This window comes from Dendrobates tinctorius, unplaced genomic scaffold (genome assembly GCF_039654945.1).
Source record: "Dendrobates tinctorius isolate UK_male_01 unplaced genomic scaffold, ASM3965494v1 ptg000133l, whole genome shotgun sequence".
Classification (NCBI taxonomy): Eukaryota; Metazoa; Chordata; class Amphibia; order Anura; family Dendrobatidae; genus Dendrobates; species Dendrobates tinctorius.
Genome location: NW_027361801.1, coordinates 40,719,397 through 40,731,972, shown reverse-complemented (window position 1 = coordinate 40,731,972; position 12,576 = coordinate 40,719,397). Strand labels below are relative to the sequence as shown.

The 12,576-nt window shown below is 41.1% G+C and overlaps 1 protein-coding gene across 4 annotated transcripts in view; it reads right to left on the bottom strand.

The window, feature by feature from the left end:
- The window catches only part of AFF2 (ALF transcription elongation factor 2), a 743,921-nt gene that overhangs the window by 81,369 nt on the left and 649,976 nt on the right, over positions 1-12,576 (bottom strand). For all 4 annotated transcript variants that reach the window (XM_073543590.1, XM_073543593.1, XM_073543591.1 and 1 more), the window contains exon 11: positions 11,171-12,181. In XM_073543590.1, coding sequence (XP_073399691.1) covers positions 11,171-12,181 — 1,011 coding nt within the window. The remainder of the gene's footprint in view (positions 1-11,170; positions 12,182-12,576) is intronic.

Here is a 12,576-nt window from a genome sequence, read left to right as displayed (position 1 = left end):
GATGTCTTCATGTGTGCCGTTGACTTTCCACGCTCATGTCTAGAGCCTCACAAGCATCATGAAAGCCAGAATTCTTAGGTCAGCATAAGAGGCCCAGGGATTCCAGCGCAAGCAGCGGGGGCACAGAAGATGCAAAAAAGACCAAATGGATGGCAAGGATTAGCAAAATGGCCAGAGAGAAAATCGTTACGGTGAATATAATTTTTTATTACCTTTTTGGTGGTTCTTTATGGGCCAGAAAAATGTCGGACAATAACTATCAATTAGTTGAATCTCTGCAGAATTGAATTACTTTAGGAAGCCGGCTATAAACTACTTTCTTGGTGGTATGGGGTCCCAAACCCACCTACACTCTATGTTTCCAGATGCTAGTCCCATGATTTGGAGATGCGGGGAAGAAGAAGGTGACATATTACAAATTTTCTCACCTTGCAAACTTCATTCTCCTTTCTGGGGAAAAGTACAACTAGTGATTCGTAAATTTTCTGATCTTATATCAGACCTTGATCTAGCTCTCATCCTTCTCCATCACAGTGATATTCCTTTAAAAACTTATAAAAACTCAATATTGAGAATATTGAGACACTTGAATGTGTCTTCAAGAGCGTGCATTCCTTTGTTATGAAAAAGTGACACCACTCCGACAATCTCACTCTGGTTTTACCAAATAAATGTAAGAGCTCACCTCCACGATCAATAACTCCCATGAAAAATATTCAGGATTGAGAGTCCTCAGTAGTTGATACCTTTTAATGGCTAACTGAAAAGATGGTAACACATTGCAAGCTTTCGAGACTACTCAGGTCTCTTCATCAGGCTAGACTAATACAAAATCTGAAGTCACATATTTATGCACAATACAGCCTAGAAAAAATGCAATAGATAAGACAAGTGACGTGAAGCAGAACTATCAATATGGGAGAGGGAAAAACATAAATATAAACATTGGACCAGTTCATAGATAAGGAGTCCGGATGTTTTATGGTCCTCTGATTGGGGTCTAGTTTTAAAAGGAAATTCCTTAATTGATGTAAAAAGACATAAAGACATACTTTCACCTGCATTACATCTAATGTGGTGTACTTAATTATTTGTACTAAATGTCCAACTGGGGGTCTGTATGTGGGGGAGACAGGGCAAAAGCTTAGAACAAGGATGAATGCTCATCGTTACACAATAAGAGAAAAAAGAATGGATCTACCTGTGGCAAAACATTTCTGTATCCCTGATCACAGCAGCGTGGATATGAAATTACTGGTATTGAAAGGTAACTTCAATTCTCAGAGAGAGAGACGAGTTTGGGAGTACAAATTTATGACGAACTTTGACACTCTCAGTGCTGGAATGAATGTGTCGCATGGATTTATGTCTTTTTACATCAATTAAGGAATTTCCTTTTAAAACTAGACCCCAATCAGAGGACCATAAAACATCCGGACTCCTTATCTATGAACTGGTCCAATGTTTATTTTTATGTTTTTCACTCTCCCATATTGATAGTTCTGCTTCACGTCACTTGTCTTATCTATTGCATTTTTTCTAGGCTTTATTGTGCATAAATATGTGACTTCAGATTTTGTATTAGTCTAGCCTGATGAAGAGACCTGAGTAGTCTCGAAAGCTTGCAATGTGTTACCATCTTTTCAGTTAGCCATTAAAAGGTATCAACTACTGAGGACTCTCAATCCTGAATATTTTTCTTTCCACTGGCTAACACGGTACAAAGATATACATCTTTCCTGTAACTCCCATGACTAATTCTAAAAAACATAGTTTTAGTGGATGAAGTTTAAATTATCTGCTGATTACCTCAACCATATAGGGGAAAACACATTAGGAGCCTCTCTGTTGTTCCCCTTACCCTCTTTCCCAGACCTCCCCTCCTCCATCCCTCTTTGTCTTTGTGTGTCTCTTGTGTTTTTGGTTTTAGAATCCACTCCTGCTTTTTTTTCTTATCCCCCATTGTTAAATTACAGTAGAGAAACGTGCATCAGGTGTTGTGGGTCCCTGGCTCCCTGCACTGCTGGGAACTTTACTTGTATTAGGTCCTTTTGTCTATGTTTGTTATCGTATTGATGCTGTTTCTTTGAGTCTTTTATGTGGATGCAATATTCTAATGAAATATTTCTATATTAGTCCACTATTACTTCTTCTTTGATAGTTATACTCATTGATGTTGGGACTGCGTAACATTGATAGAATCTGTTAGAATTCCCTCATACTTAGTCTGTGTTTCCAGACATTGCTATTTATTAGACACAGCTAACAAATTGTTTTTCTTAGGAGTTGACCTTTTAGGCAGAGCAGCATATTCTTCCTATCCAGGTATACCCACTTTTTTCCTGTATTTGGACTCCTCTTATTTATATTATATCTCATTATATATGTGCTTGCACGATACGGTGTTTAATGAATTGTTATAATAAAATACTTTCAGCCTTGTACAAAGCCTCCTTTTTAAGTGTTTTGTTTCATAGTGGTTTTCTTTAGTACTTACTAATGGGAATGAGGATGTTTTGGGGATAAATAGTACGGAACAATTCAATGTTAAAGCAATTAAAAAGGGATCCAGCGACAGCTAAAAAATAACTTTTATTGTAAAGCTATAAAAACAATGAATGACACATAATGTCGGCCATTTTACACTCTGAGAAGGGTAGATCAACAAATTTCGACATAAGTCTTCATCATGATTAGATCATGGGGAAGACTTGTCGAAACGTGTTGATCTACCCTTCTCAGAGTACAAACTTTTACAGTATGTGCCATTCATTGTTTTTATAGCATTACAATAAAAGTTATTTTTCAGCCGTCGCTGGATCCCTTTTTTTTGCTTCTCCTGATCACTTGTGTTTGTGTGGTATCCCTGAGGGTCCAGTCACCACAGACGTACTGCACCTCATCCAGAGATGTGGTATCCCACCCTCAGGTAAGGAGGGAGCACAAGCCAGGACTTGCACTCAACACACCAGTTCAGTCAGGGCATCTGGGTGTACCCTGTGGGTGGATGGCCTCATCCCAGGCTGGCTAAGAAAGGGTGTTAGTAGAAGAGTGGTGAAAGGTAGAGAAGGGGCAGAGCTTGGTGATTGGTATGAGAGGTGACAACCAATGAGTGACAGTTAGTGGGATGAGTTAGTGCTGAGGTGAGATTGTTTTGTTTTAGAAAGATTTAGTCAGTGAGTCTGTGACGGAACAGCAGAGCAGGACTGACGTAGGAAGAGCAAGGGTCAGAGAGGCATGAGGAACATCTGAAGAAAGCTCCTAGACAGAGAGAAGGGTTCCTTGGGGCACGGGAAGTGTGGAAGCCACCCGTGGGGCCCGTATCCAGTATTGGAGGCTCCAGGTCACAGTGGGGGAGCCGGCCCCTGAGACTAGTGGAAAACTACAAGGCTCAGCTAGCAAGCCGGAGGGTGAGGTGACTTCAAGTACCTCAACCACATCCACAACTATTTCTTGAAAAGGTAGCCATAGAGGATCCCGGGGCCTGACCCACGTCGCCCGACAAGGTCCGTGGCTGCTGGCTTAGGGACACTGGTTGTGAAGGCGCGAAGTACAAGAAGTGACAATCAGCGCAGTGAGATCGCCAGAGGAAAGGCAAACATAAAAGGGAGTCCTGGAAAGGTGTTTCCCGATCTGCCTGGACCTCTCACCCGAAGGACAAGGCACCAAGTGGGCACCTGTGCGCACAAGTCAACTGTGAGTAAAACTCTGAAACTGCACCCAGTCGTGTCCCTCGTGTCATTTGCATCTTGCCTGCCCTACACCGCACGTGCCACCACAGTCACCGACTCGACCGTTAACATCTTGCCTGCCCCGGGACAAAAGCTCTGCCTGTGGAGAGCTATAACAACTCAGCTGCATCATAATCAGCCCCGTAGGATCTGCTCTGCAGCGCTGGTCACCGCTGACAGGAAACTACAGGTGGCGTCACGACAAACATTCTTTCACGCGGCGGTTGCCGCGCACTCCTTCCCTTACCTCCCCCCAGCCCCAGCTCACCCGCTCGCCGGTGGCCTCCTCGCTTCGGTGCCGGCTGCTGCGGGCCACGGCGCGGTCTCTCCCGGCCATCCTTCCTCGGCCGGCGACCGCCTCCATCCGGCCCTCTGGATCGCGCCAGGTGCGCGCCCCCGCTCCTCCGCGGGTGCGCGTCCACTCTATGGCCGGGCGCGCGCTCTCCTCCTCCTGAGGACGTGCGCCTCCTCCTCCAACTGGAGGTCACGAACCGGAAGTCCTCCCACTTCCCTATATCAGGCCGCCTCCTCCTGCTGGCGATGCCTGACTATCACTAGACCTTGCTAGTGACTCTGGCCCGCTCTCCTTGTGCTTCCCAGCCTCCTGACCTTCCGTTACTCACTCCTCCTTGTTCTCTCTCCTAGGCTCAGTGTCTCCAAGCCGTGCCCGTCACTTCAGTGTCTCCAAGCCGTGCCCGCCACTTCTGTGTCTCCAAGCCTTGCCCGTCACTCCTGTGTCTCCAAGCCGTGCCGTCTCTCCTGTGTCTCCTAGCCGTGCCTGTCTCTTCTGTACCGCCAAGCCGTGCCCGTCTGTCCTGTGTCTCCAATCCGGATCTACCTGTCTGTCCGCTGAAACGTTCCCTGGGTACCAGCTGCCGTGGTGATAGTTACCCGCGGGCTTGCCCCATACACTCCCTGTATAGGGGGTGGTCCACCTGGTCAGCTCGCCCTCGGGAGGTTCGTTGCCACGGTCTAGTGGGTCCTCCCCAGGAGCACCTTACACATTCCTTACAAACTACCCCTTCAACATTATCACCTTTCATCTACCCCATCATCTTCTTCATTTATCATCTTTTACTGGACGCCCAGGGCCACGGACGGGGTCACAGCTGCCGTGACACATCCCCTTTAAGAACCTGACAGGCTCGGTACCGAGTAACCTAAGGCCCTATGGGGCGCTCCATTTGCTCTGACTTGATCCGTGCGAGGCATTGGCTGTCAGCAGGGAGTCTGTGCATAGATCAAGGAGAGCTGACTACACCTTATTTTTCTATGATTCAATGTTTAAGTTTGAGTCACTATGCAGGTAATATTAGATAACGCATTGAAACAATGTACAACCCATGACTCTACCTTGGATTGTGCTTATTTTACTTTATTTTGCTTTTAAAAGTTATAAAATACTGTTTATTGTTATTTCTATGTGGTCTTGTTGACCTTTTATTTTCAGTAGAATTTGTGCCTTGTATTTGCATTTATATTTCTCTTTTAATTGCAATAAAGGTCAATTTAAAAAAAAAAAAAAAAAAAAGAAGTGAATTACAAAAAATTCAGCATTTTTGTGAATAAGGATCTTTGTAAAATTCTAATAGAATTCAATTCTACTCAAATTTATTAACTTATGGGTATGTGCACACGTTACGGATTTGTCTGCGGAATTTTCTACCCAGATTCTTCCTCTCTTGGCAGAAAACGCAGGTAAAAATCTGCACGTTTTTGATGCGAATTTTCATGCATTTTTTCCATGCGGATTTGTATGTGTTTTTGTTAGCTAAATACATATATGTTACTTAACAAAAAAAAAAAAAAAGCATTGAGATGTCATTTCTTTGTCCAACCTCTTGTTTTACAAGCTCCATTGAAGACCATAGTATCATCATATACCATGATCTACAGTAATGTTTACACACAAAACAAATATAAGTGAATATTTAAATATCTATAGACAGATATATCAATAGATAGATATATAGATATATCTATAGATAGAAATATATAAATAGAAAAATAGAATATATTCTATTTATCTATAGCTATATCTATATATAGATATATCTATATACAGATTGATATATTCTATTTATGTATCCATCTATAGATATATCTATCTATAGATAGATATATTCTATTTATCTATCTATAGATATATCTATATCTAGATATATCTACAGATAGATATATCTATAGATAGATATATAAAGAGATAAACAGAATATATCTATCGATAGATATATCTATCTATAGTGCTGGGCATTGAGGTGCGAGACTCGTGCGAGTTTCTCGCAAGTGTGACCCCGGCCTTAAACACAATATCTGTTTAATTTAAAAAAAAAATGGAAAAAAAATTGTGTGGGCTCCCGCGCAATTTTCCAGTCCAAAGGGGGAAAGTCAGCGACTGGGGGGCAGATGTTTATAGCCTTGGAAGGGGGTAATACCATGGATCTTCCCAAGCTATTAATATCAGCCAGCAGCTGTCTGCAAAGTACAGCAAAACAGGGGGCCCCCAAAAAATTGATGTGGGGTACCCCTATAATTTATAGCCAGAAAAGGCTATGCAGACAGCTGAAGGCTGATATTACTAGCCTAGGAAGGAGCCATGGATAATGCCCCCCTCCGCTACAAACGGCAGCTCTCAGCCGCCCCAGAAATGGCGCATCTCTAAGATTCGCTAATTCCGGCACTTAGCCTCTCTCTTCCCACTGCCCTGTAGCGATGGCATATGGGGTAATAGTTGGGGGGTTGATGCCACCTTTGTATTGTAGGGTGATATCAAGCCCAGCTTAGTAATAGAGAGGCGTCAATAAGATACCTATCCATTACTAATCCTATAGTTGTTAAGGGGTTAAATAAGCACAAAGCCAGAATAAAGTATTTTAATGAAATAATACACTAAACACAGTATCCCATCTTTATTGTACTCCTAATTCCTGCGATGCCCTCGATCACCTGTAAAAAAATAAAATAAAAATTAAATAATAAACCAAAACAAATACTCCCTGTTCTGACATAATCCATTTAATAACGAATGTGCCACGACGATGTGATTGCTCTACAGGGCATCCAGTGACACAGTGACAGGAGATAATGGCTCCTGCAGTGTTATCACTGAGGGTTCACTGGAGTTCATGCTCTCACTTTACCACACTTCATGAGAATTTTCCCACGCAGCGGTGCTGCAAGTGACAGCATGAACTTCAGGGACCTCTGACAGCAAGGTGATCCACTGCGGGAGGATACCTGCCATCAATGGAGGCCCCTGGAGAGCGGTTACATCTGCCGATGTGACAGCTCTACATGGGAGAGCGTCATGGGACAATCGATATTTATGGATTACGTAGGAACAGGGAGTTAACTGTTGGTCTATTATTTTTTTGCAGGAGATCGAGGGCATCGGGGATTAGCTGTATGGTGAGTATGTACTGTATGTGTTTTTTTTTCTACACTTGAACACAGTAGCCGGATGATGGGACTACTACTGTCCCATCATCGGCTAATGCTGTCACTGTAGCAGACATAGCCGGATGGGACTAGTAATCCTATCGGACAATGCCTGCCTACACACAGACCGCACACACATACACAGCCCCGCACACACCCACATACACAAAGACAACCGCTTACAGATCCGCACACATTCACCTCACACACATAGTTTCCGCCCACACACTCCTCCTCCGGATCTGCGTTTCTCGCATGCAACGCCGCAGTAAAACCGCATATTATTTTAAACCTGTGGCTTTGCTGCGGACTTGCCTGACTCAATGGTAGTCAATGGGTACAGAAACGCTGCAGATCCGCAAAAAGATTTGACATGCTGCGGAAAATAAAACGCTACAAATCCACGCATATTTTTCCGCAGCATGTGCACACCAAATTCAGGATTCCCATAGATTAACATTGTTTGTGCACTACATTGCAGATTTTGTGCAATTCCGTCCAAAAACTCTGCGGACCTGCATCAAAATCTGTAACCTGTGCACATATCCTATATCTAGATTTTACAACATTTTTATGAGTATCAGATATGGGTAAAATAATTTGTGTCAAATTCTAGAACAATCTGTTTCCTTCAGAATGATTTTTTTTGTTCAGCAAATTGGTTGCCCGCTGGCTGACATCTTGCTGAACGTAAAGGGCCAGTACAATAACTAATACTCACCTCACAGCTCACCTTTGTGGCCATTCATCCTAGAGTAAAGATGCTAAAGTTGCCACCTGCAAGAAAAGCCACGGAGGACCGGACAAAGGTGAACGAGTAGTGTGAGTGGCCGGAAAAGTGAGTTGTGCATAATAGGTTTTGTTTGATTTTTACATCCTACTTTGTTTATGCTCTGGGGTCTTGAGACATCAAAGAGCAAAATAAGCAACATTCAAATCACAAACAACTGTCCTGATAGTGCAAATGCTCTAACAACTCCTTAAAAATTAAAAGTTTTTGAAGTATTTAAAAATAGTGTTTTACCATTAGTGCCTACTGACTATTTGAAATACCATTTATACTCATGTATAAGCCGAGTTTTTCAACACATTTTTTTGTGCTGAAAACACCCCCTCGGCTTATACACGAGTCAATTGTACCAACGGGGGAGGGGTAGCGGCGGAGCAGTGGGTCACAGGAGTCAGAAGCCGGCGGCTGTAACTATGCCCGCGGCTGTAACTATGCCCGCTGCTAAAGAGAAATTAATATTTATTTCTCTTACAGCACACTCAGTGACACCCGCAGCCGCCGGCTTCCAGAAGACATCCTACTCATCTTCCTGCACGCCCTCACTGCATCTAATTTTTTTTTAATAGGAAACATGCATACAAGGATAGGGACTAAGGAGCCATGCATACAAAGACAGCGAGGGGGGAGCTATGCATACAAGAACAGGGATTGGGGAGCCATGCATATAAGGACAGCGATGGGGGAGCCATGCATACAAGGATAGGGAATAAGGAGCCATGCATACAAGGACAGGGACGGGGGAGCCATGCATACCAGGACAGGGATGAGGGGACAAGGCATACCTGGCTTATACTTGAGTCAATAAGCTTACCTAGTTTTTCGTGGCAAAATTACGTGCCTCGGCTTATACTCGAGTATACAGTAAGTTAGATTTTAACTAATTTCACTAGATTAGTATCTATATTTTACCACCCCACGAGAGTTTATGAAATATATGTATTGAATTGCAACTTAGATGTTTTTAATCCAAAGGAGACTATGCATATGAATGAGGACTTTGTTATTAAATACAATATTCATAATGGTTTAAGCTACTCTCGCTTGGAGTTGTTGTGAAACTACTCCTCTAAGCCAGACAGATTTGTTTGCATCACTTTTTTAATCATGATTACATACTGCAGAAATGGCCTCAATTTTTCTTGGTAGTCACATATTGGTAACTTTGTATTCAGAATTTAGACGTAATAATAACTTTCACATTGCAAGTACAGAAGTACTGTAATTTAGTCTTCAGTGGGTCATGGGTTTAAGAGATCCGCTTTCACTGTGCTACAGTAGAGTGGATGAAGAACATATTCCATTTAACTAATGGGATTTAATGAGTCTCTTCAACAGTTTTGACCTTCTTTTGGTATATGTAGGTCAGCTCTCTTCCTTATGAGCCATGTAATGAAACACATAACATCTATATAATCTACTGGAAACATACTGTTCGGGGGCACTGAAAAACTGTCAACCCAGCCCTGAGACCTACGGGAACAGTCACTTAGGAGTACATTGAGCTAATGACTCCACTGTGCTTAAAAGGTTACACTAGGCAGTTTCACTCCCCATATACTCATCATTACCATCATGTTTTAAACTGAAACACAGATCTCTTTGAACTTATAATATTTTCAATGTACAGCTTTACTGCCCATTACTTTTAGCATCTATGGAATGAGAATATCCAGTTGAACAGAAGCAATTGTTTAGGAATGGCTACATTGACATTTTATCTCTGGTTTGGTTGTTATAAAATGCAACAAAAGTTCTGAAAATTAATTTTGTGCAAAAAGAGAAATTATGCTAAAATCCTTATAGGGATATTCTCCAATTGTCTCTTGAGCAGCTCAGAGCTATCTAGTCTTCATACAGTCTCCTTACTTCTGGTTTCTTTCAGGATAGGCACTCCTTCTTGATTGACAATAGCGGTCAGCAGTAGAACTGTAGTGTTAGTATTACTTTAATGTTCCGCACAAGTTCTTCTATAACACATTCAGAAATGAATGCTCTGAAGTCTTCTGTATTTACACATAGAGATAACAGTGCATTTGAACAAGCCCAATTCTCAGGAAAGTGAAAGCTGTGATTAGGAGAACTGCTTTGGGAGAAGTTGATGCTAGGGTCTAGTGATTTTCAAGAGTTATAACAGCAGCTTGTCAGGAGCCAAAAAGAAGAGGGAGCAAGGTGAGCAGATACCTGTTTTATAGAAATCAATAGGCTGGAGAGAGGTGGCTGGTATTTTATGGGCTAACTCTAACCTGGAATGTAACCACCCAGGCAAACTAACTGTACACTCACTATGAAAGATAAATGCTCTCTTTGCAGAAGAATGAAAGCAGTTAGAAATAGCAAGTCACTAACAAACTTGCATATTTTCATGCTAACTAATTAAAGCTAGTTAATAACTTGATAATACCTCTTTAATAGATTAACATTTTTACCTCTCAACCAATCTTTCACCACTGTTGGCATTGTTGTTTTAGTAAGTACCGTACTTAAATTCACAGACAAGTAATTCAGGAGAGCCTTTTTTTAGAATTCCTTTTATTAGGAAACACTTATGAATAAATTGACAATTGGGGACAGCCAGTCATCTTGTGAAAGGGGTGCATGCGTCCATACCAAGACAGAACTGATTGCAAAATGTCAGCGCATATACACACCCCGAAGTAATAACACCCCATTGTCAATTTATTCATTAATTTCTAGGTGGGATAACAAAGGGATAGTACAATGCAGAGTTATTTTTCTACATTAATTATAATATATTATGGATTTACTACGTTATTACTAAGAAAACAATATAGGAATAATTTTTAACCCAAATCAACACATTCCATTATACATATTTTATTTCTTTACTTTTCAAGCTCTATTATGAAGGATACAAAGGGAGACAATTCCTTTATTTGTGAACTCTTCCGAAAAAGAAGTGATTTTTTTTTTGCCTTATTATTGTATTTCTGATAAATAGCACAAAATCAGATGAAAGGTGAAGGGAAAAATGTGTAATTCCCTCTGTAGCAGTGTTCTGGCATGGGTGGGACTTAGTAAATGACATTTATTTATTTAGATAAAAAAGAACCCCACATTTAGTGAACTGAGAACATTAATTTCTAGCATATAAATATAATCATGGACAGCAGGAACATAATTTAAAAACCAAACAAAGTAAGATAAGTGTTAACATTAAATCCCATTGAATTTCTGTTTAACCTTAACTCACCTTGTGCTTCCGTCTAGATTTTGTGCAGTTTTTCTCAGTGGCTGTGGCTGGTGTTTGCTGCTTGTGTTTAAAACCTTGGTCTCTGATTTCACTCTTTAAGACCTCACTCTCAAAAGTCTCTTGACCTGGTACTCTGGATAGCAGACTGAGGTCTATTTTTACCCATAAAGACTTAATCTCTTCAAATTCCCTAAGTGGTGATAGAAGTTCATTTTGAACCACAGGAAGAGGAGAAAATGGTTCCTCCAGATCATTTTGAGTTTGATCAAGTGATACACTGCTGCTATTGCTGGTTAAGCTGCTGACACTTAAGATGTTGTTGGTACAGTCTTTTGACTTAATCGGATTTGTAGGACCAGTGCAAGCCTTTGATTGCTTGACCTGAAGGACTTCTTCTTGGTCAGTGTTTGAATCTGATGCTGAATCCGTTTCTATAAACTCCCTTGACTTAGGAACTATTTTACTTGTCCCTCTTGCTTTCTTTTTCTCAGATGCATTACTTGTGCAAGTCCTTTGCTCCTTTCTTGGAGCAGTTTTAGCAACAGTGGCTTTTGTTCTTGCTTTTGGTGGCTCTTGGTTTTCTCGTACATCTTTCTCTTTGGGAGTACTGCTGGTGGGGTTTGGTTTATTCCAAGCGTAGTCTTCGGCACTTGATGTTCTTTCAAGCTTTTTTGGTTGCTTTTTAGCAATAGCTCTTTGTGGAGTGGTTTCAATGTGAGCTGGTGACTTTTGTTTTGAAGGTTTAGACTCTGGAGGTTTTTGCGGTACCCTAGGTTTGTTCTTCTCTCTAACTGGACTCAATAGCTCTTTATCTCTGGGAAGGGAGTCTGACTGAGAGTTAACACTGCTGAGTTCCCTTTTGCTTTCTTCTTCAACCTGTTGGCTATTCTGAGGCTCAGAATTATTATCTGAATGCACATCGTTTTGGTTGTTAATTATCGTTTTATTATGTGGATTGACTTTATTTAACCACTTGTCCAGTTGCCATTTGTTTGTAGATGGTGGTTCAGGCTGTAGGTTTAAGACAGGATCATATTTTAGTCAAACAAAAGGAATGTATAGAAAAAAAATCACTTTCCTATCCAAAAAAAATTATAGTACTCATAAAACATACCAGATTATTTATCAAAATGCCTAATTAGCTAGCATATTGTATGCTGTCGCTAAATTAAAACAGTGCCCCAGAGAAATCTAAGAAAACAAAAAATGCTAAATAATCCAATCAAATGATACATTTTTTATAATGTTAGTTTAGGGTAATCTCTGTTGAATACTAAGCAGAGCGCTTATTGTTGGTACACATATACACACAGCAATATTTAAAGGAAATGCATTGGTAATGTATGAAAATATGCTAGTTTACATAAAATAAAACCAAGCACAGTGGAGAGGTAGTAAAACAAGTG